Source organism: Peromyscus eremicus, chromosome 7, assembly GCF_949786415.1.
Source record: "Peromyscus eremicus chromosome 7, PerEre_H2_v1, whole genome shotgun sequence".
In the NCBI taxonomy this organism is placed as follows: Eukaryota; Metazoa; Chordata; class Mammalia; order Rodentia; family Cricetidae; genus Peromyscus; species Peromyscus eremicus.
In genome coordinates, this window is record NC_081422.1 from 84,806,174 (window position 1) to 84,828,585 (window position 22,412).

General features: G+C 51.2%; 1 protein-coding gene across 3 annotated transcripts in view; it reads left to right on the forward strand.

Annotated features, from left to right (window-relative positions):
* The first annotated feature begins 2,465 nt into the window (after positions 1–2,465).
* Adamts7 (ADAM metallopeptidase with thrombospondin type 1 motif 7) overlaps positions 2,466–22,412 on the forward strand; it is a 51,694-nt gene continuing 31,747 nt past the window's right edge. For all 3 annotated transcript variants that reach the window (XM_059267062.1, XM_059267063.1, XM_059267060.1), the window contains exons 1-8: positions 2,466–2,618; positions 12,512–12,867; positions 14,763–14,928; positions 15,391–15,569; positions 18,474–18,557; positions 18,853–18,977; positions 19,888–20,037; positions 21,205–21,351. In XM_059267062.1, coding sequence (XP_059123045.1) covers positions 2,549–2,618; positions 12,512–12,867; positions 14,763–14,928; positions 15,391–15,569; positions 18,474–18,557; positions 18,853–18,977; positions 19,888–20,037; positions 21,205–21,351 — 1,277 coding nt within the window. In that variant the 5' untranslated portion in view covers positions 2,466–2,548. The remainder of the gene's footprint in view (positions 2,619–12,511; positions 12,868–14,762; positions 14,929–15,390; positions 15,570–18,473; positions 18,558–18,852; positions 18,978–19,887; positions 20,038–21,204; positions 21,352–22,412) is intronic.

The window sequence follows — 22,412 nt, forward strand, 5'->3', positions numbered from 1 at the left end:
CATGTGGGCAAACCACTCAGACAAATGAAATAATAAATAAATAAATAAAAAGTAAAAAATAACTTTAATATGACATTTCCTCCAAGCCTCTAATATGTTACTTGGCCTTGGAGGCTGGCCAAAGAAATAAGGGAGGCAGGTTATGTTGGCCAGGAAGGGCTTTGCTATGTTGCGTCGAGGCATCACAAAGACCAAGCAGTGAGGCCAGCCTTAGTAGTTCACAGTGGTGGGACTGGCAGACCCACACCAGGCAGTGGCAGGTTAATGTGATTAGTGCCATGATAAGGTATTCTGGGGCCCTAAAGGGGTTGTAAGGACTTTCTGGAAGAAATGACATAAAAGCTAGGCCTGAAAGTTTGACAGGTTTGTGCCCATCTTTTTCCTTTCATGCATTTGGCTCTGTCTAGTCATTCTGGTACAGAGATCCAATGGATACGTTGTCCTGACAGCTTTCCATGACCATCTCATAGAACACAGACCTCTGCTTTCACGCAGTTTATTTCCTTCGACGTGCTTCTCGGTGGCTGGTTCTCTTTCTGTATTTCCCACCTGCTTGTTTGTGTGGCCTCCTTCAGAGTCCGGAGTCCTCTGTTTCTCACAGCTGCCTCCCTCAGTCCTACAGTGAAACAGTGAACAGCATTCCCAGGATGCAGTGGCCTATCAAAGGAGAGATCTCTAGCTTCGACGACGCTTCTGTGAGGGTAGATGAGGGGCTGAGCATGAGGAGAACTAGTATAAACAACCCCTCTGGAGAAGGTTGAGAAGAGGGTAGACAAGCAGGTAGGAGCTACAGGGGACACTAATCCACAGAGCCGTACATCAGTGTCTTTATGAGGAATAGAATGTTTTTAGACGGAGAGTCGGTAGCTCTTAGAAACCACGGACAGAGGAGCATTTCTGGACTGAATCCCTTGGGGAAAAAGGAGGGAGAGGGTCACAGAGCCCCGGTGAAATCGTTTTCCAACACTGCAAAGTGCCTGCTCTACATGTCCAGAGGAAGAGAAAGTGTCAGTTATAGGCACCTTTGAGCAGGACGGGAGGTGCTGGGGAAGATTTCCTGCCACTGACCAGCAAAACCCGCAGCTATCAGAGGTGGGGAGAAGGAAGATGACAAGGGACTAGAGGGGAAAACAAACAAAAAACAGTGCAGAAGGTGAGCGAACAGCAGGCTTCTCATCTGCAGAGTTCAGCCCCGAGGATGGCACTGCCTCATGTGGTCCAAAGGCCTGAAGGAACTGAGGCGGAGTCCCTGAAGATGACTGTGGAGAGACTAGATGGTTATGCATTACACAGGTCCTCCTGGGGGCCGAGAGAGCTGGAGTGCAGAGAGATAGAAGTGAGCTCTTAGACGTCAGAGAGACTGCAAACGAGCTGTGCACCTTGGTGGGCTACACCAAAAGTGGCCAAGGGGAGAAGCAGGACCATACAAGTCCATCACTCTCAGGGAAAAACCAGGCTTAGAGTGAAGGCAGGAAGTAAAGGGGTGTGTGTGTGTGTGTGTGTGTGTGTGTGTGTGTGTGTGTGTGTGTTCTCCTGAGTCTGCTCTTGGAAGTATATAGGCTAAGGCGGACACAGAAGCCAGAGCAGGGGTGGGGGGTGGGGCCCAAGGACAGAAGGCAGGCGTTTGAGATGGTCTGGTCTGGGGACAGGAGGCAGGGTTGGCTGGCCTGCGGCTCCCAGAGCCCCTTCCGAAAGTCTGTGGGTACTGTCTTGTCCCACTAGAGTCTCCCGGCTGTTGGCTGAACTCCGTGCTGATTCTAGGGGAACAGACACGGGAAAGCGTCTGGACAAGGAATCAGTGGCCTCTACCTTGAGTGGGAAACTGCTGCCCTGTCTATGAGGGCCTAGGCCTCTCTGAGTTGACTTTGGACCCAAATCTAGAACCCCCAGGCCCTGCCTTCTCACTGTGCGATCTCGGTCCCTTGGGAGGTTTCCAGGTTCCCTTTTCAGAAGGGCAGGCCTGCCTGTCCTGGGAAGCATACCCAAGGGTGTCTCCTGAAGCACAGATTAGTGACAAGGCAGAAACTGCAGGAACTCCAGATTCTTTGGGGGACCTCGCAGGGTACAGGCGGCCTGGGCCTGCTCCACCACCAGGGGACGCCTGCAGCCCTGCAGGCGGTCGGGAGCCTGAGTTGGTGGGGTGGGGACTGCGGGTGCGGTCCCCTACTCGGCCCAGCAAGAGGTGGCCCGCCCGCAGGGCTCAGAGGCCCTGCGGGGGCGGGGCGAGGCCGGCGGGGGCGGGGGTAGGAGCTCGCCGGGCGGGGCGGGGGTGGGCGCCCTGCTCCCCCTCCCTCCTTCCTTTTCTTTCTTTCTTTCTCCGCTTCTCGCTCTCTTTCTTTGCCTCGGCAGCTGGCCGAGGGGGCGGTCCTTGCAGTCTTTGTTGCCGGAGGAGCGAGTGCAGCTGCCAGCCGGCCAGAGTCGGGACCTGGACCTTGGGAGCTGCATGCGGCTAGGCGGTCCTGAGTCGGACCCCGGCCCGGGCTAGGACGCAAACTCGACAGACGAAGGCGTGCGCTAGGGGTCGTCCCGCGGCCACCCCACTCTGGCCATGCACCGTGGTACGAGTCTCCTCTGGATCCTGTGCGCTCTGGCGTCCGACGTCCCGGGACCTGCATCAGGTGGGTGGCTGAGCCTCTAGGACCCGCCTGACCCTGCCACCTTCCCCGCACCCCCAGTCGCTTCTCTGTGCACCCTGTGCTGGACGGGCTCCCCCTAAGATTACTAACGGGCCAGGGTCGGGTAGGCAGATTAGCGAAGCTGTACCCACCGGGAGCTATCCCTCAGTCTTCGCCTCAGTTGGCGTCCGGGACTTTCTCCTGGAGCGAGCTTGCACTCTTCGGTCTCCAGCTTCCCAGCCGCGCGTGCAGCGATGCGCGCATCTCTCCGTAGAGAGCGCTCCTCGGATGGGGCTGGACGAATCCTGAGGGACTCTGTTTGTCACCCTCTGCTGTGGGTGACTCTCCTGGAAAGCAAGCTGGCTAGGACACTGTCGGGGACCGCGCCAGGTCTCAGGTCTCCTGGGGTGCGTCGCCGCGCCTCCCAGCTTGGCGGCGCGGGGGTCCGAGTCCCCACCGCCCTTGCATTTCCTGCCTCCCCCTCCCCCAAGTGTGGAAGGCTCAAGGAGGAGAATGGGGAGCCGGAGCTTCTTCCTCCGCCCTGGGTTAACTCTCCCAGCCCCGCCCGCCCGGCCGGCCTCCGACGAGCCTCTGGCGAGCGTCCAGGCTCTTGTTTGGCTGCGACCTGCGTTGCAGCGCGCTTCTGGAGAGTCCGGAGCAGCCTGCCTGGGAATATGCGAGTCAGGGATGTAAGAGACCCCAGGCTTGGTGCTTATGTAGCTCCAGGTCGGCTGGGGGCTGGTCAAGTATTAGGGAATGTATCTGTAGGTGAGGGATTCAAGGGTATTGCCAGGTAGATGGATTGGAGGGATGGATGAACTCTGCATGGATTGGACCAATGTGGAGTGGGCAGGAGTGACCTCGAGGAAAATCTGCCCTGGGCGGGGTTAGGCTACTTGCCTTCCTGGTGAAGATACTGTATCTGTGGGCCCCGAATGTCAGGAACATTTAAACCACTGAGCGGAATGGCTGGGAGAGCACTGTTTTAGGGTTGATCTAACAGTAACCTTCAGGAAGGAGGGTGCGGGGTGTGTGTGTGTGTGTGTGTGTGTGTGTGTGTGTGTGTGTATATATAAAATCATTTAGTGAGCACCTACTAGGACCCAGCCTTACTCATTCTTATTTCTCACCATCTCTTAGTAAACCTGCAAGAAAGCTGACACACATAAAAACCTCTTTCGTGAGGAAACAGGTTCAAAGACAAGCGTGAACTGCTGGTGAGGGCGGTGGAAAGAGAGGGCAGAAACACGCTCTTGGGAAGTGTGTGTGGTCAGGGAGGGGTGCGCCTTTTAGGATTTTTATGAGGACCGAAATAGTGAAGGTCAGTTGCTTACTGCTGGGCAGTAACTGCCATGCAGTGGTCATTATCTTTATTACTCTCGTAGACAGACTCCATTGGATTTCAGGATGCTTTGATGAGTCCTGCTATTTGGACTTGTTGCCTGGGGTACCAGCAGGCCAGCCACCCTCCCTTCACTAATATGAGGACACCACCAGAGCAGAGTGTGTGTCTCTGGAATCCCTCTAGATATGTAGTGTGGGGCCCTGCTGTTTCTGCTCTCAGGATCTCTGACTCTGAGGCTGTGAACCTCTTTGTCTTTTTTTTTTTCCCTAAGCCTGGACTCTTGCCACTGAATGGTACCTCAAAGAGCATGTCCTAGGCTCACTTTTAGAAAAATGTATACTATCTTTTTTTTTTTCCTCCTGGACTCCCGGGTTGCCAGGCTCAGTCGTGACTGCCCCATTCCCTCACACAGGCTGTATTTCCCTCTGCATTGCTCTGCAAGCCCGGTGTCTATGTGCTGCGGTGCTGCAGGCCATTTGAAGGGCTGGATTGTAATTTAGGTTCTTGATAGGGAGGTGAGGGTTAGTCCAAGGTTGGCATTTCTCTGGCAGAATCCCTGACGTGAGAGTTGTCACCTAGGAGTGATATGAAGAGCCTTTATCACGGGAGTGTGTGTGGTGTGGCAGGTGCTCAGTCCCATCAAGGCAGCAGGCTTTCTGACCTGGCAGAACACTTGGCCATGAGCCACTGGCACCCTGCCGGCTGGTGCCAGCTGCTATTCCAAGGGAATTTCAGTTCTGATGATCTGCTTCCCTGTAGGTCCACGTTGGTGAATGTATTTGAACCTGCAATTATCTCTTACGGCCACTAGGTGCTGATGTTTTTCGGCCACCAAAGTCTCTATCCGGGTCTTCCGGTAGGGAAGGCATTACTGAGAGTTACTTATCTTTTAGCTCATCGTGCTCTATCCGGGTCTTCCGGTAGGGAAGGCATTACTGAGAGTTACTTATCTTTTAGTTCATTGTGCTTATCTTTAAGATGATTTAAGGTTGGAGAGATGGCTCAGTCATAAGATGCTTGCTGAGCAAGGTTGGGGACCTGAGGTTTTCAATGGGCTGTCTTTGACGAAGATCTCCTCATCTCAGCCAATCCCAGTCTAAGCAAGCGTCTCCTTCCTTTGCTTGGACGTTCTCTATACTGGGCCAGGGTGGGCACATGCGCACGCGGTAAGGGGGGCTGTGGATGCCTTGTGTCAGCCTCTCTATTTTGAGTGTTTTTTTTTGCATTTCCCTGGACTTTGGAACACCAAATGATCCCAAAGGGCTAGTAGCTGAGGGCACTGTCAACATACCAGGTACTGTGTGAACCCCGGCATTTCATAACAGAAATGAGCAAATAAGGCTGGTGGAGAGACTTTTTTTTTTTTTTTTAATTTAGAAACAATGAATTCTTAGCCTGTTTATTGCTTTTCCCAGTTTGGTTAGAGATGAAGTTTTTTATTGAGTGAATGATGGCTAACAGGCAACCTATGTATACTCAGTCTCAGTACTGGGAATAGTAGTAAGTAGTGGGGACAGAGACAGATGGGGAACACAGGTCTTCCAAAGAGGACTTCTTGCTTTCCTCCAGCCACCTTTGACAGGTGAAAATATAGGTCTGATGTGTGTAGATGACAAGATTTCAAGGAAGGCTGGGAATTGAAATTTTTGTGTAAAGATCACATAATTCTTAAACACTGGAAATTGACTAATTTTTTTCAATATCTGTGCCAATAAATAGAAACAGGCCTGCGGTCTCTGGCCATGGGGTAGTAGTCTCAAAATACTCTCATTAGGACGCCAGGGTAGTAAGCATGCTATCTCCCAAAAGAACCCCTGGAAAGATATGATTACACAGTATATGCATCTTGGGACCCTCGAGTCCAAGACTTACAGAATAGCAGTCTGTGGGCTAGGTCCTAGTTGCCTGTAGCTTTTCAAAGCTCTGTAGGTATTTGGTCAGTTAGCTAAGTTCACTCCCAGTGGGAGATTTCCACACTTCCTCAGAGTCCAGTTCCCTGAGGCTTTTGCTAAAAAAAAATGAAGCTTCCTCATCCTCTTTCTTGGAGATGCTGATTCAGTGAGTCTGGGATGGGGCCTGGGAATTTGTTTTTAAGAAAGTCTTGTCCAGGAAGTCTGGGAACTCTTTGCACTTACCACCCCTGAAGTTCATTGATTGGAAATACTTGCTCAGAGCTACACAGCAGTTCTTCCCAGGTCACTCATCCCATGACTCTCAGAGAAGGCACTTGCTAACAGGGTAGCCATGGGCAGTGTCATTTTTTTTTTCTTTATTAAGAAATTTTCTACTCACTCCACATACCATCCACAGATCTCCCTTCCTCCTTCTTCCTACCCCTTCATTCCTCTTTCTCAAGCCACCCCACATCCCCACATCCCCCAAATTGAGGTCTCCAATGGGGAGTCAGCAGAGCCCAGCACACTGAGCCTAGGCAGGTCCAAGCTCCTTCCCACTGCACAAAGGCTGTGCAAGGCATCACACCACAGGCACTGGATTCCCAGAAGCCTGGAGGGCAGTGTCTTGAGCAGAGGCACACCACTGGCATGTGAGGGGCACCCTGCATGAGTTCTGGCAGCAGACAGAGGGAGGATTTGTTTTGTAACATGGCACAGTCAAGTCTCTGAGTAGGCATAGCCTCCCAACTTGGCAGGTGGTAGCAAAGAGAGTTCAGAATATATCTACAGGACACTTGAACCAGAATATTTCTGTGGACCTGAGGGGTCACTGCTATGAACAGCCAGATATCTAAGAAGTAGTACCTGGACTGGATGAAACCTCAGTGAATCAGAGCAGTATGTTTCCTAGCTGTGCCTGGAGTTCAGGCCCTTCAGAGAGGGGTAGGGCTAGAGGACAAGAGCAGGGACCCAGAGCACCAATGTAGGCAGGTATGCACAAGAGGATTTTGTTTTGTTTTTGTTCTGTTATTGTTGTTTTGAGAGTCTCAAATAATCTACTCTGGACTCAACCTCCTTATGCGGATAGGGATGACCTTGGATTTACGATCCTCATTCCTTCCCTTCCCGAATGCTGGGATCTGTGTATGTCACCAGGACAAGTTTTGACAAAGTTGGTGATTGCCAAAGGGTTTCATATATATGCTGCTCATCACTCTACCATCCAAGCCGTACCCTCAGCCCTCTGAGATTTCTTTTGAAGCCTAGTTATTAACTTCTAGGAAATGTATCTCATCAAATTTCTTTGTATTGACAGAGGGGGACACAGACCTCTGAGAGTACAGAGTGGTGTTACTGAGAAGCCATTTGGGAAATGGGGTCAAGTCTCAATTCTCTCACTCCCAGTGTGTGGCTTTAGCCCACTTTACCCCTCTGAGCTCTTGTTTGCTTTCTTACCTGGAAAGTAGTCTGACACATCTTATTCTTGGTGCCCTAACCTAGAGTCTTCAGCCTAAGGGACTACAAGTCCCAGGAAGCTATGAACCTGGATTGGAAAACATTACACCTACAGTTTTTTTTATAACTTCAAGTGATATTTAGCATTTTCTTTAATTTTGAATATGGCCAACACATTTAATTTATAGAGTGTGAATATTTAATTTTGAACACTACCAGGGAATTCCAATGTTACCACATGTGTGTGGAGGCCAGAGGATGGCCTTGGGTGTCATCTTTAGGAATACCGTTCACCTTCATTGAGAAGGTGTTTATCATTTTCCTGGAGCTTGCCAATTTAGCTGGGCTGCCTGGCCAGCCAGACCCAGGGGTCTTCCTGTCTCTACCTCTCCAATTCTGGGATTACAAGCATGCATCACCCGGCGGCTGGGGGTTTTTACATGGCTTCTGGGGATTGAACTCATGTTTGCAGGGCAAGCACTTTACTGACGGAGCTATCCTCCTCAGCACCACAAGTAGGTTTTTTTTTTTGTTGTTGTTTTTAAGTTAAAAAAAACTTTAAAAAAATTTAGCTGGGGAGTGGTAACTCATGCCTTTAGTCCCAGCACTTGGGAGGCAGAGACAGGTGGATCTCTGTGAGTACAGGCCAGCCTGGTCTACAGAGTGAGTTCCAGGACAGCCAGGGCTGGCTACACAGAGAAACCCTGTCTGGAAAAACAAAAAACAAAACAATAACAACAACAAATGATTTATTTTATTTGTGTATGCTAAGTGTATGTGTGTGTATTATGTGTGTAGGAGTCTGAAGAGGCCAGAAGAGGGTGCTAGATCCCCTGGAACTGGAATCACAGGTGGTTGTGAGCTGCTATGTGGGTGCTGGGAACTGAACCCAGGTCCTCTGCAACAGCAGTATATACTCTTTTTTTTTTTTTTTTTTTTTTTTTGGTTTTTCGAGACAGGGTTTCTCTGTGCAGCTTTGTGCCTTTCCTGGAACTCACTCTGTAGCCCAGGCTGGCCTTGAACTCATAGAGATCCACGCTGGGATTAAGGGCATGCGCCACCACCGCCGGGCCCAGTATATACTCTTAACTAGGGAACCTTCTCTCCAGCCCCACATAAGTTTTCTTGTTTCACTGATGCAGATTCTTTGAAGTAAACCTCAATGCGCATTGCTGCTTCAAAACTACTACACCATTGTTAGACCTTGCTTAATGATCCGGTGAATGACCACACAGTTCTGCGCTTCACTTTCAAGGTTATCTTGATAGCTGTATTTCCATACAGTGGACTTTCTTGGTCTTCCTTATATCTTATGCATTTACAAACGGTTCTCTGAGAAGGGGTGCCTGGGAAACAAATAAAGAAGCAAACAGATAAACAATGTGAAGAGTCTTTTTCCTTTCTGGGCAGTGTAAGAGAACGGAGTGATACACAGAGTGATTTTCAAACCCCGAGGGCTTGAGCTGAGTGAGGTCTTTGGACATTCTTCAGCTCAGGAGCCCTTGCTGCACATGGACTCTTTCCAAGAGAGAAGTCAAGGATGCTCCCCCGAGACAGGAGTAGAAAGGCACCGGGAAGCCCCATCTGGGTGGTCCTTCTCCCCATCCCGGGAGGCCAATAGACACTTGCACATCCCACAGGCATCTGCGGACACATTTTCTAATCCACGAGGCTAGTAACAATCCTAACAACGTCTGCTGAGTCCAGTGGGCTAGGCACTGCTGTGTGTAGGGTGGCTCAGTACATTCAGTCCTCAGAACAGCCCCTGACTACATGTAAGTTCTGTTGTTATTTTAGTCTACACATTCAGTCAACAAATATTTCCTAAAAAGCGACTAAGTTCCAACCACTTCTAGAACTTGAAAAAAAATTCTTCAGCAAATAATATGAAAATTCTTACCTTCTTGGATGATATTGGAAGGAGAGAGAAAACAAAGGGACACATAATTTAAAAAAAAGTTAAGCGATGGGGTGTATCATCATTGCTGTGGGGGGAAATAAAGCAGGAAAGGGGGACAGAGAAACCCAGTGAGTCACAATACTAAAATCAAATGGCCAAGAGAGACCTCACAGAAAGATGTTTGAACAAGGGCTTGAAGGAGGCTGTCATGCGTGAACCATGTCAGAAACAGACACAATGCAAGAGGTTACATCAAGTTGGTTGGCTGTAATTCACCGAGCATTCCATTTCACTCGGTACTCATGGTCCTCAGCAAACAGGTTTGCTGTATGCGTGGTGGATGTGCACTCATTAATGTATGTGTGTACACTTGTCTGTGTATTCACGCACGTGGAGGTCACAGGTGGATACTGTCTTTCTTCAGTTGCTCCCCACCTTAAGAGACAGAGCTTTTCACTGAACTCAAGGCTTGTCGATTCACCCAGTCTGGCTAGTCAATGCCCTTCAGGGACCTGCCTGTCTTCATACTCCTTTCCTCAGAGTTGGGGTTACAGATATGTGCCACTTCACCTGGCTTCATATGTGGGTTCTGGGGATCCAAACTAAAGTTCACACTGTTGTGCAGTGGTCTCCTAACCAACTGAGCCTTCTCTCCAGCCCACAATTTTTTTTTTTTTTTTTTTTTTTTTGAGACAGGGTTTCTCTGTGGAGCCTGTCCTGGAACTCACTTTGTAGACCAGACTGGCCTCGAATTCACAGAGATTCACCTGCCTTTGCCTCCCGGGTGCTGGGATTAAAGGTGTGCGCCATTGCTGCCCAGTGAAATAGGTTATTTTATTCTTTTATTTTTTAAAATGTGTAGGAGTGTGTGTGTGTGTGTGTGTGTGTGTGTGTGTGTGTGTGCGTGTGTGTATGTGTGTAGCATGTATGTACATGTGTAGAGGTCAGAGGGCAATCTCGGGTGTCATCTTAAGGACTACTGTCCACCTCTTTTGAGACAGGGTCTTGTAGATAGAGTTTTCCTACCTGGCCCACAGTCAGGACAAATCTCTCTCACCTGCCAGTCCCACAGCCGCTCAGACCCGACCAAGTAAACACAGAGACTTATATTGGTTACAAACTGTACGGCCATGGCAGGCTTCTTGCTAACTGTTCTTACAGCTTAAATTAATCCATTTCCATTAATCTATACCTTGCCACATGGCTCGTGGCTTACCAGCATCTTCACATGCTGTTTCTCATCGTGGCGGCTGGCAGTGTCTCACTGACTCAGCCTTCCACTTCCCAGCTTTATTCTCCTCCTTGTCCCACCTACACTTCCTGCCTAGCCAATGGCCAATCAGTGTTTTATTTATTGACTAATTAGCAACACATTTGCCATACAGAACATCCCACAGCAGGGTCTCTTCTTGGTGTGGACCTCACTGATAGACTAGAATGGCTGGTCAGGAAGCCTGTTTTTCTGTCTGCCTGTCCAGTTCTGGGATTACAGGCCACCACACTTGGTTTTTCAAAACCTTGGTTTTGGGGATTGAACTTGGGTCCTTGTGCTTGCATGGCAAGTACTTTACCAACTGAGCCATCTCTCCCGGCCCCTGTTCTCATCTTAATTACTAATATTAACTCTCTGCTGGCACATTATACTTGGCACAATAATGTCTAAATGTTACAGAAAAGGTTAAAGAGGCATCCAGCTTCAAAGTGGGACCAAATTTGTTTCATGAACTGCAAGACCACAAGTCCCAGAGCTGTTCAGGGTTCAGAGTTAGCAAATACAGGTCCAGGTGGCAGAGGTCTTGAGTGTCAATTTAAAGGGGAGCGTATGTCCCTGACAGAAAAAACAAAAACAAAAACAAAAACAAAACTTCTTGATCTGAAGCCCCAGGATAGGTGAAGGTCCCTCACCATGGCAGTTTTCCTAGACAAGGTTCATGACCTACCTGGTGGTAGGCTAGTGTGCCTGCTACATCTCAATCTTGGGGATCCTTTAAAGTTCAAAGTGAGAGGATTCCATCTGGTCTGAAACATGTCTGGTGTTTCTGGTATTATTTTGGTACAGCCACATGTTTCTTTCTTTATTGGCACAAATAAGTTATCAGTTAGTCCTCACAATGGGCTGGCAATATAGCAGTTGTTCACTTGTATAAACAGGAGGTAGAGTCATTCTGTCTTGACACTTGTACTCAAGATGGTGTGACTCTTGGTGAAGACTGTTCGACTGAGGACCAGGTTTGGCTTGAAAACTGCTGTTCTGACAACATGGTACTTCAGAGTAGAGGTGAAGAGAGATGATGGAAGATAGAGGGAAGAACAATACAAAATCCTGAGGTGGGGACACATCTGGCCTGCTGAGGGACATCAAGGGACTGGGGGGTCCAGGAGAGGGAAGTAAGGAGTAGGTGGAGATGAGATTGGAGAAGTCTCCTTGCCTAGAGCCTCATGTGCCAATGCTATGAGGTTATTTTATGTTTTAAGTCAGATGGGAGTAGCTGCAGTATTATGAGCAGAGTGAGATCGGGAGTACTTCTGGTTGCCATGTTGAAAATGAGTTGACACAGGGCTCCTGAGGTGTAAGCAGGGAGACAGATGAGTTAAAAGTCACTGTAAGAAGCCGGGCTGTGGTGGCACACACCTTTAATCCCCCAGCACTCGGGAGGCAGAAGCAGGTGGGTCTCTGTGTGTTTGAGGAAAGCCCGTTACATAGAGTAACCCTCCCTGTCTTGAAAAAAACCACTAACAACAAAAAGTTACTGTAGGAATTCAGACAGAGAAACTGAGGCACGGAGTGATGAAATAGCAAAGCTGGTATGAAGCATAGTGAGGGGTTTAGTTTTGCTCTTCTGAGATAGGGTGCTGTTATGTAGTGGGGACTGCCCTCCTACTTCCTATGTGGTCTCAGTCTCTTGAAACTCCTCAGTGCTCGGGGTTACATGCCTGCCTCACAATGCCTAGCCATGGAGGGATCCTGACCCCAGCTGTCATTTCTTACCTGCCCCCTTCTCTAGTTCCTGGTGATCATGTAGTACAGTAGTTCTCAGTCTGTGGGTTACAACCCCTTTGGGGTCGAACGACCCTTTCACAGGAGTCGCCAAAGACCATTGAAAAAACATAGATATTTACATTATGATTCATAACAGTAGCAAAATTACAGTTATGAAGTAGCAATGAAAATAATTTTATGGTTGGGCGTCATCACCACAAGAGAACCTGTATTCAAGGGTTGCAGTATTAGGAAAGCTGAGAACCACTGGTGTAGAACTTTGAGTCTGCCTTGGACCTGAATGCTGCTTTCTCTCTGCAGGTCTTGCAACCAAGGGCCGGTCGGCTTTGGATATTGTGCACCCGGTGCGGGTGGATGCTGGAGGCTCCTTCCTGTCCTATGAGCTGTGGCCACGGGTGCTGCGCAAGCGAGATGTGTCTGCCACCCAGGCCTCATCCGCTCTCTACCAGCTGCAGTACCAAGGGCGGGAGCTGCTCTTCAACTTGACCACCAACCCTTATCTCCTGGCACCCGGCTTTGTGAGTGAGATCCGGCGTCGCAGCAGCCTAGGGCATATGCACATCCGAACCCGTGTCCCCACCTGCCATTTGCTTGGTGACGTGCAGGACCCAGAGCTGGAAGGCGGCTTTGCAGCCATCAGCGCCTGTGATGGCCTAGTGAGTTCTCTGGGATCCGAGTGGGGAGGGCCCGGGGTTGGCATGACGTTGACTCTGCCTGGTGGCTTTGGTCAATATACCTTTCCTCTGCCAGCTTCTGTGTTCACGAGGGAAACAGAAATGACAGTGCAGACCTCCTTGTTCTGAAGGACAGAACGTTTGAAAGTTTTATGTGAGCCAGATGCCAGTTGGCCTTGGTTTTTGTCAAGGTTTGGACCCAATTCTTGAACTTCTGAAAATGTCCCGGGTAGGATAGAAGCTGCTGCTCCAGAGTCCCCCGTATGGAAGAGAGCTTGCAGAGGCCAAGTAAGCCATTGGGTGCTTACTTCTCTGGGGTGTCAGTGATGACAGAATCTCTGCAGATTCTTTTAGGCATGCACCCCTTGCCTTTAGCCTTGCATCCCAGATTAGGGATCCCCTGAAAACTCTCTCTTCCTACCTTTGTCAGCCTCTAAGACAGTTCTGCCACTGCTGCAGCCCCAGTTGCCTGTGGGGTTCCACTACCAAATACTAAACTAGCTTCCACGCCAGGCAGCATCCATCTGCTTTCTGCAGCGTCAAACACCCTAGGGTGTAGAGCCAGACTGGGAGTGTACACACACAGCAACCATCCACGGCTTTCAGAGGGCTCTCAGCCAAAATGGCTCAGGTGAAAACTATGGGACCAGCAACAAGCACTATGAGCTGCAGAACGCCTAGGCTTGGGAGGCCTATCAGTAACATATTCTGGTTTAGGAGCCCATGCCTGCTTCTCAGGTTCAGTTCCTCTCATTAAGCCTGCCTGGCAACTGGGCAGAGATCTCCTTCCCATTCTGTAGATTAAGAAACAGGCTCCCAGAAGACCTTGCCTGAGGTCATCAGTCATTCAGGGATTTTGGAGGCTGATTCAAAACCCCTCTGTAGTCCCTTAAAGCAGGGCTACTTTCTAGTACTCTGAACTTCTTGACTCTGTGTGATCCAAGGGTTCTAACTGGTGCTAGTGGGAAAGTCTAAAGGAGGTGACACCTTCTCTATTGGAGTCCCAAGCTTGCTCCAGAAGTGGCGGGCTGCCTGGATGTTTCCCATGATCCTCTGTTCTCTGAACTCTGTGCCAGGCAGATGTGCCCAAAGCGCTCCTGCCAGCTTCATTTCTCTGGCCAGCTATGGACCCAAGAAACAGGATATCTTGGTGGTCATGGCAACTGTGCGGCTTGGGTATGACAGAGCTGCCTTTGGAGTGATTCATTGCCTCAGGGAGGCTGAAGAGGTCAATGAGAAGTAATGGCCAGCTGGGAGGGGGCATGGTGGCTGGCAAAGGAGATGCAAAACATCCCGAAGGCCTGGCCGTGGGCCACCGACTCAGGAGGGCTCTCTGGGACTGTGTAAAATGTCATCTTGTCGGGGGCTGGAGAGATGGCTCAGAGGTTAAGAGCACTGCTTGTTCTTCCAAAGGTCCTGAGTTCAATTCCCAGCAACCACATGGTGGCTCACAACCATCTGTAATGAGATCTGGTGCCCTCTTCTGGCCTGCAGGGATATGTGCAGACAGAACACTGTATACATAATAAATAAATAAATTTAAAAAAAAAAAATTAAAAAAAAAAATGTCATCTTGTCAGATTCCGACGCAGACCTCTTTCTCCCTCCTTGTTGTGGTGGTAGTGGTGGAGCAGAATCCTTGGAGATGTTTCAAGAGGCTTCTAGTAAGGGCCAGAACTTTGCTTTGAAGCCTTTGGCTGTGTACAATGGCAAGGAAAGAATTAGCAATCGACCAGCAGGAGGGAGCCTCCCTTTCTGTCTGTGGTGGGTTCAGGTTGGGGAGGTAGGGCTTGGCTGGGCAGGCCAGGCCGCTGGAGTATGTGGAAAGGGAACCAGGTACCAGTCCTTCTTCTGTGACCCTGGTGCATCTTCCCCAGAGAGGTGTGTTCCAGCTCTCCAATGAGGACTACTTCATTGAGCCTCTGGATGGAGTTCCAGCTCAGACTGGACATGCCCAGCCCCATGTGATCTACAAGCACCAAGGCTCTGAGAAGCGGGCCCAGCAGGATGACTCAAGGGCTCCAGGCACCTGTGGGGTGCGAGGTATGTAACTCCCTACGGAGTTGGGGCTAGGGATGACCTGCAGACACATGTCCTTTCTAGAAGCCTCTCTCAACATCCTCATGCCCAACTTCCTTGGGTTAGAGGGACACAACATTCTAGCAGACATGCCATTATAGCCTTTGATGTCTCATTAACCTGTGGCATGGACTTGACAGGTCCCCTGGACTGTCTCTCCTGCTGCTACTCACCTCCTTTGCCCACTTTTGACAGACACTTCATCTTCCTCTGCTCTCTCTGCATATTGCTTATGGTGTCCTTGACTCATTCATCATTCTTCCTCAGGTGGCTGGGCTGTCCGTAGCCAGTTCCAGCAGGGATACTGGTGAGGAGCCTCCTGCCTCTCTTTTCTGCTTCCACTCCCGACTAACCAACCTGTGTTACTGGGGCCTTACAGCTCAGTACCTGGGGGGAAGTCTCACCCACTCCATCTCTGCCCATCAGTGTCCCCAGAGCTGGAGCGTCGGCGAGAGCGCTGGGAACAACGGCAGCAGAAGCGGAGGCAGCAGCGATCAGTCAGCAAGGAGAAGTGGGTGGAGACCCTGGTGGTGGCCGATGCCAAGATGGTAGAGTACCACGGGCAGCCACAGGTGGAGAGCTATGTGCTGACGATCATGAACATGGTGAGGTTGCCACGCTTGCTGCAAGGGTGGTGCGGGTGCCTGGGAGGGGGCGTTGAAATGGGACCCAAAGGGAGAGCTGGGTGGGAATGCCGACAGGCTGGCTTCCAGACAGAGGGTCCGATTCCAAGCATGAAGGAGGTTTCCGGGCTCCAAGTCTAGAGAGAAACACAGCGTGGCAGGATCCCTAGAAGAGAGCTGTGGCACAGGACATGGTTGTAGGGCTTCTTGGACCTTGAACTGCACTTCAGTACCCCTTCCCTTGCCCCAGACTATCCAGAGTGCTGAGCAGTATGCTGTGCTACCCTGCTGGGAGGGGTGAGTGAAGGCTGGGCCACCCCAGCCCTGTGCCTGCCTAAGAGCGTGCGGTCTGGTTGTTTCACACGCTCTGCCCTCCCCGCCTTCTGTCAGGATCTGTGCTGAGTGCTGAGAACAGACACACCCCATTAGAAAAGCTCCACCTGAGACATCTACATGCCTTAGAGATGGGAATGTCTGCTCGATTTAAGGTCTTCTAGCTGGTGACCTTGGGCAGGTCTGTGGGCTGGGGAGGACAGAAACACTTGGTGGGCTGGACACACTACTCTTGATTCCACCTGACAGTTGAGATGACAGGGGCTCTGGGATGCATGGGCTTAGCAAGTCCAGGTAGGCAAGACAGAGCTATGCAAGGTAGTCTGGGTCTCTAAAGGCCCACTCAGTGGGGACTGTGGCTGATCCTCCTGCCTTAGTCCTGACTGTAGGGTCAGGGCCTCCTTCCCAGATCCCTCCTTGAAGGGCAAATGGGAACCTGCAGGCCACCAGGCTGATCCTTGTAGCGCCACGCCCCCCCCCCCCCCCCCCCCAGGAGAAAAGCTCTCTGTACTACTCTGTCCCCTAGGCCAGGGCTCACTCTCTGCCACCTTAGAGGAAGTGCCTCTGAGATCAGCTAGCATGGATGGCTGTGAAACCAGGGCTCAAAAGAAGGGGCTGCAGCCGTGACTGATGTCCACCTGCTAACATCACAGTCCCACTGTGTGAGTCCGCGTGAGCGAGTGTAGTCCTGAGGTAGCCTTTCCTGGCTTGGATACCATCACTGGCTCCTTGCTCTTTAGGGAACAAAAGGCCTCTGAGGCCTTCTGCTTCAAGGGCCTCACTCAGGCTTCTTTGCTGAACCTGGGCTGCACAGGGAGGTAGCCACTGAAGGTCAGGCTGTAGGGGGCTCTTGCTAAATAACAGGGCTTGGCCTCAGGACAGGCGAGGAAGGGGAGGGTAGGGTTATCAGCTCCGAGGTCCTGTTCTTCCGAGTGTCACCTCCTACAGGCTCAGCTTGCAAGAGGCAGTAGCTTGGCTGGAACTCCCTATAGTCAGCAGTAGAGTCTCTTAGGGATCCAGACTTAGGCACAGCGAGACCTACCCAGACTTAACAGGCTCCCATGACATCCTTCGGGTGACTAAGGATCAGGCATTTTGTTTCAGGGCTCAGCAGGTTCTCTTGGGAAGAGGTGGGGTTGGCCTTCACATTCTCCTGCAGGTAGTTAAGAGGCTGACACCCAGCCTGAATATGGGGTGATGGTAGCCCCTGGCATCACTTTATCTTCACTTTCGACTTCGGGAGGCCATCTACCCCCAACATTCCTCCTTTTCCTTAAGAATAATGTCTAGGGCCTAAGAGATAGTCCAGTTGGCAAAGTGCTTTCAACCCCCAAACTCACATACAAAGGCCAGATAAGGTGACACGTACTTGTCACCCCAGTGCTGGAAGGCAGAGGCGGGTAGGTCCCCAGGGCTCACCAGCTAGACAGCCTAGCCTAACCAGCAAGCTTCAGGTCAAAGAAGAAGCTGTCTCAAACAAGGTGGGGGCTTGAGAGAGAGCTTAGCAGGTAAAGGCACTTGCCTGGAAAACCTGGGCATCTGAGTTTGCTCCCCAGAGCCCATGGTAGAGGGAGAGAATGGACAGACCCCTGGAGGCTGGCCTCTGACCTCCTCACATGTGCATGCTACACGAGTGCCCACATGCACACACTGTATATAGGCAGGCTAATAATAAATCAATTAAAAAAACAAGATAGTTTCTGAGACGTGATAGCCAAGCTTGACCTCTGACCTCTACACACGTGCACACTCCTCCCAAGTCTCCTTTCCTATTTAGATACTATTTTTCTTTAGGTATTGTGAGAAGTCACAACCAACCTGCCATCTGTCCCCTGGGGACCTGACAACTGACCCCAATTGTGACCTGGCCTCCTCTTTTCTGTGGGAATTTTAAAGGGGCTGGTGGCTATTGGTATTCAGTTCTCTGCACCCTGGTACACTTTCTGTCTTTAGAGGAGGCCCTTAGAGCATTGTCAGTAGCCATGGGGCCTCTGACAGATAGGAACGTACCCACCTTCATCACTCCAGAACTACCATCCTCAGAAAGGACAGGAAAGCAGAGTGGTGGGGGCTCCATGTTGGCACCTGACCCCACCTTAGCTCTCAGGAACCATTCATATCTGCTCCTTGAGAAGGCTGGTCCTGGTTTCCCCAGGATAAAAAGAGAAGAGTCGGAGCCCATGTTACGCAGCTGACATTCAGTGCTCTGGGCTGCTGTTGACTTTGTTGGGGGGGGCGGGGGCAGGCTCGGGTGGGGGAGGGGTCGGTATCTGCAAGCAGATCGCAAGCTAAATTGTTCAGAACAGACCAGAGCCCTAGGAAGCTACTCGGAAGGATTTTGTGCGTGGTCGGTCACTGCTGGGTGGGGGCGGTGTGAGTGCAGGTGTGGAGATGGGCAGGCACAGCGCACACACATCCACGGTAATGTGAGCAGCTAGTGTGCGCCTGAGAGTGATCTTGTGTGTGGTCAGATGTGCCTGTTCCTGGGTGGCTGGGGTGCATATCCTACATCCTAGTTGTAGCCCTGATCCCCTCTCACATCCTCTCGGATAGGTGGCTGGACTGTTTCACGATCCCAGCATCGGGAACCCCATTCACATCACCATTGTGCGCCTTATCCTGCTGGAAGATGAGGAGGTGAGATGTCATATAGTCCTAAGCTGTTCTCAGCAATGGCCAGGGCTCTCCTGCCCTGTGCCTTGAGTACCCTACATGGGAGGACATGCATAGGCCTCCTTGGCCATCACAGTATCCTCCGACACCTCTAGCCCTTGAGACACTTTCTGTCAGGTCACAGACAGAGGGGTGGAGCCTGGAGAGCCCGGTTGCTCCATCCCTTACCTCTCTGACGCCTGTCTCGGTGGGGAGGCAAATCAGGCTTGTCTCTCTGAGCTCCGTATGAGGCATGAGCCACCACCCTTTCTGTCCCCAGAATGACTTAAAGATCACGCACCATGCAGACAACACTCTGAGGAGCTTCTGCAAGTGGCAGAAGAGCATCAACACGAAGGGGGACGCCCACCCGCAGCACCACGACACTGCCATCCTGCTCACCAGGTACCTCGCCAGGAAGGGAGGGAGGGCCTTAGAATTGAGGGATCTCCTGTTACTGTCATACAGAGACACCCCGCAGCCACCCAGGCTCCCCACGGTAATGTCTTGCCCAAAGAAGCTTAGATAACACAAGGCAGAAGTGGACAGAGGCGCGTGCAATCCAAAGATGTGTTCAGGACTCACCAGTTCTACATGCACGTGTGTGTGGTGTGTGAGCAGTGTGTGTGTGTGTGTGTGTGTGTATGAATGGTGTGTGGTATATGTGTTTATGCTGTATGTATATGGTCTATATATGCACATGTGATGTGTGTGGAGTCTGTGGTGTGTATGGTATGTGTAGAGTGTGTGTGTGCACTGTTGTGCTACTCAGTTGTGCAGGTTGGTGGCCAAGAATCCATTTGCAGAGCACTGGCTTTCAGACACTCTTATGCTGTTTATTTTCTATTGCGGTTCCCTCCCTCTCTCCTACTCTCTGGGGCTCTATTTTATTTTATTTTCCCAACTTTACAAGTTATATTTATTTACGTGTGTGTGTGCATGCCATAGCACATGTGTGGAACTCAGAGGACAACTTGCAGGCATTGTTTCTTGTCCTCCATCGTGTAGATTCCAGAGATCTAATTCAGGACGTCAGGCTGGCCACAAGTGCCTTTACCCACTGCCTCTTTGGCTCAGAGCCCGTATTATCATGTGTTATCTTCCCTCTACTGGGCTACGGCAGCTGGAGTGGTACCAGCATTGTTTGTTCTAGGCACACATCCCTGTCTGGGGTCCCACTGTGTTGGAAAGGTTGTATGTGAGCAAAAGCACCTGCTTCTGAAATGGCCATATGTGGGACCTGGGGTGGCCTGGGCTCCTCCTGGCCCTCTTGGCACTGGACTAAGCCAGCCTGTGACCGCTTCTTTCTTCGCAGGAAGGATTTATGTGCAGCCATGAACCACCCCTGCGAAACCCTGGGCCTGTCTCACGTGGCTGGCATGTGTCACCCTCACCTCAGCTGCAGTGTCAGTGAGGACACTGGCCTGCCACTGGCCTTCACTGTGGCCCACGAGCTAGGACACAGGTAACTCCCCTGCCCCTGCTGCCAGACGGAAACCCGACTTTACCTTTCCACTCTTGGGCACCAGCCAGGGAGGATCATGGGTCACAAAACCCCAGGGGACAATACTGTCTGAGATGGTAGTCCCAACCACAAAGCCCCAGGACTGTCCCTGTTTTCTTCAACAAGACTTCCTCCCGTAAGCAGGAGAGAAGGCCTGCTGGGGCATCACTGAGGCCCATCTGCAGGGTGTCACGTGAGAGGAATGGGGATGGCCGGTCAGTGTGTGGAGCCTTGGCCACTCCCTTTACTGCCCTCGGTGCTGGCATCCTTGATTCTTGTCACTTTGCTTCCATTCCTGCCCCACTCCGTGACCCCGGGCAAGTGCCATGTCCTTCCTGGGCCTCTGTGTGCTCCTCATAGACAGAGGAGGCTGGAGTCAGAGCAATGTCACCTCTGCCCGTGGCTCCTGTGTAGCGTGGCCTATGCCCTTCGCCACCTGTGCCAGGGTTGGTTATCTGGTGAATTGGCTTCACGGCAGGCTCCCAGAGAGCTCCGTGGGACAGAGGATTTGGGCTGGGTGACAGCCATGCCTATGTTGGTGGCCTCAGTCCTTCTGTCCTGGCTGTGTTGTTACTCTGGCTAGTTGTTACCTTTGCTTCTCTGAGGCTCTCTGGGGTGAGGAGGGTTAAGTGAGCTAGTAGTTGGCATGGTTCCTGGTTTACAGCTGTGCTCAGGAACGTTTTCTTGGGCTCTTTGTAGGGATGGTCTCTTGAGATCTTCCTGGGAGGTGGTAGCTAAGACCTGTTAACTCAAGTTCACAGCCTGAAGTCATCCTGGGGCCAATGAGGATGTAGGGCCACAATAGACTCTCATCCGCATCTCCTGGATTGCCATTCTTGGCTAGCTCTGGGCGCAAGGATGGGGCTCTGATGGTCTCAAAACAGGTTCACTTCAGGCTCAGCCTGGTACATGTAGGTGGGAAACCCAGGGAATCCCACTGTCGTCCCCATATTGTGTATTAAAGAAACAGGCTCAGAGAGGGTGTGTGAGTTTCTCAAGGCCACACAGCCATGTGGTGACAGAGCTAGCCCCGGGAATTGGGACTGTACCCCTTGCAGACCTCCCATGGAAGGAGGCCTGGTGGCCTCCCGCTGCTCACCTGCCCCTGGGGCCTGTGCTCTCACGCAGTTTTGGCATTCAGCATGACGGCAACGGCAATGACTGTGAGTCCATTGGGAAACGGCCTTTCATCATGTCTCCACAGCTCCTGTATGACGGAGGCATTCCGCTCACCTGGTCCCGCTGCAGCCGCGAGTACATCACCAGGTTCCTCGAGTAAGTCCTTCCCCGGGCCTGGTAGCCAGGCCCTGTCTCTGCGGTCATTGTCCCATGGCGGGGATGCAGTGCCAGGCAGTGGGATGTGTGGGGCGCCTGGTAGATGCGGGGCCTCAAGAGTCCTCTGGAACAGTGCACCAGTGCTGTGGTGCTGTGCCTTGGAGGACGGGCAGGAGCTCGTGGGGGCCCATCTAGGAGAAGTGTCAGGCTCCAGGGCAGGGAGGTGAGCCCGCTGCAGACAGGGAGGGCTATTACTGTATGCAGTCAGGAAGATGCTGGCAGTCAGGGCTGGCAAAGAGTGATCCTGGAGGATGGTGGCCAGCTTCACAGCCTAGTGAGGCCAGACAAAGAGGGGCAAAAAATAGAAGGCTTTTCCTTCCTTCAATCTCTTACTTTGTTGAGCTGTTTTGTATTCCTACTTAATATTCTAAGTAAGAAAAAGGTTTAAATCTAAATTATTTTTTTTACACTTCTTTATTTATTGGGGTGCACATGGGTGGAGGTCAGAGGACAACTTGTGGGCATGGGTTTTCTAGATTTGTCAGGCGTGTTCTGGGGCTTTAACTCAGGTTGTCAGACAAGTGTCTTTACCCGCTGAGCCATCTTCCTGGCTCTAAATTCTTTTTCCCCCCTTTTTTCTTCCTCCTCTTGTTTATAAAGTTAAGATCTCTCTCTCTCTCTCTCTCTCTCTCTCTCTCTCTCTCTCTCTCTCTCTGTCTCGACAGGGTTACTCTATGTAGTCTGGCTGTCCTGGACCCCAGGCTGGCCTCATACTCAGAGATCTGCCTGCCTCTGCCTCCTGAGTGCTAGGATTAAAGGTGTGCGACACCACACCTGACTCACGATCTCTCTTTTTAAAAATTATCAGTGTGCATGTTTGTGTGTGTATGCATGTATGTGTGTGCGTGCACACCACAGTGCACACATGGAGCTCAGAGGACCACTGTGTACACTCAGTTCTCTCCTTGCACCTCTATGTGAGTTCCTGGCATCCAATTCAGGCTGCCAGGCTTGCATGGCAAAAGCCACTTAACCTGCTGAGCCACCTCAGTGGGGCCCTA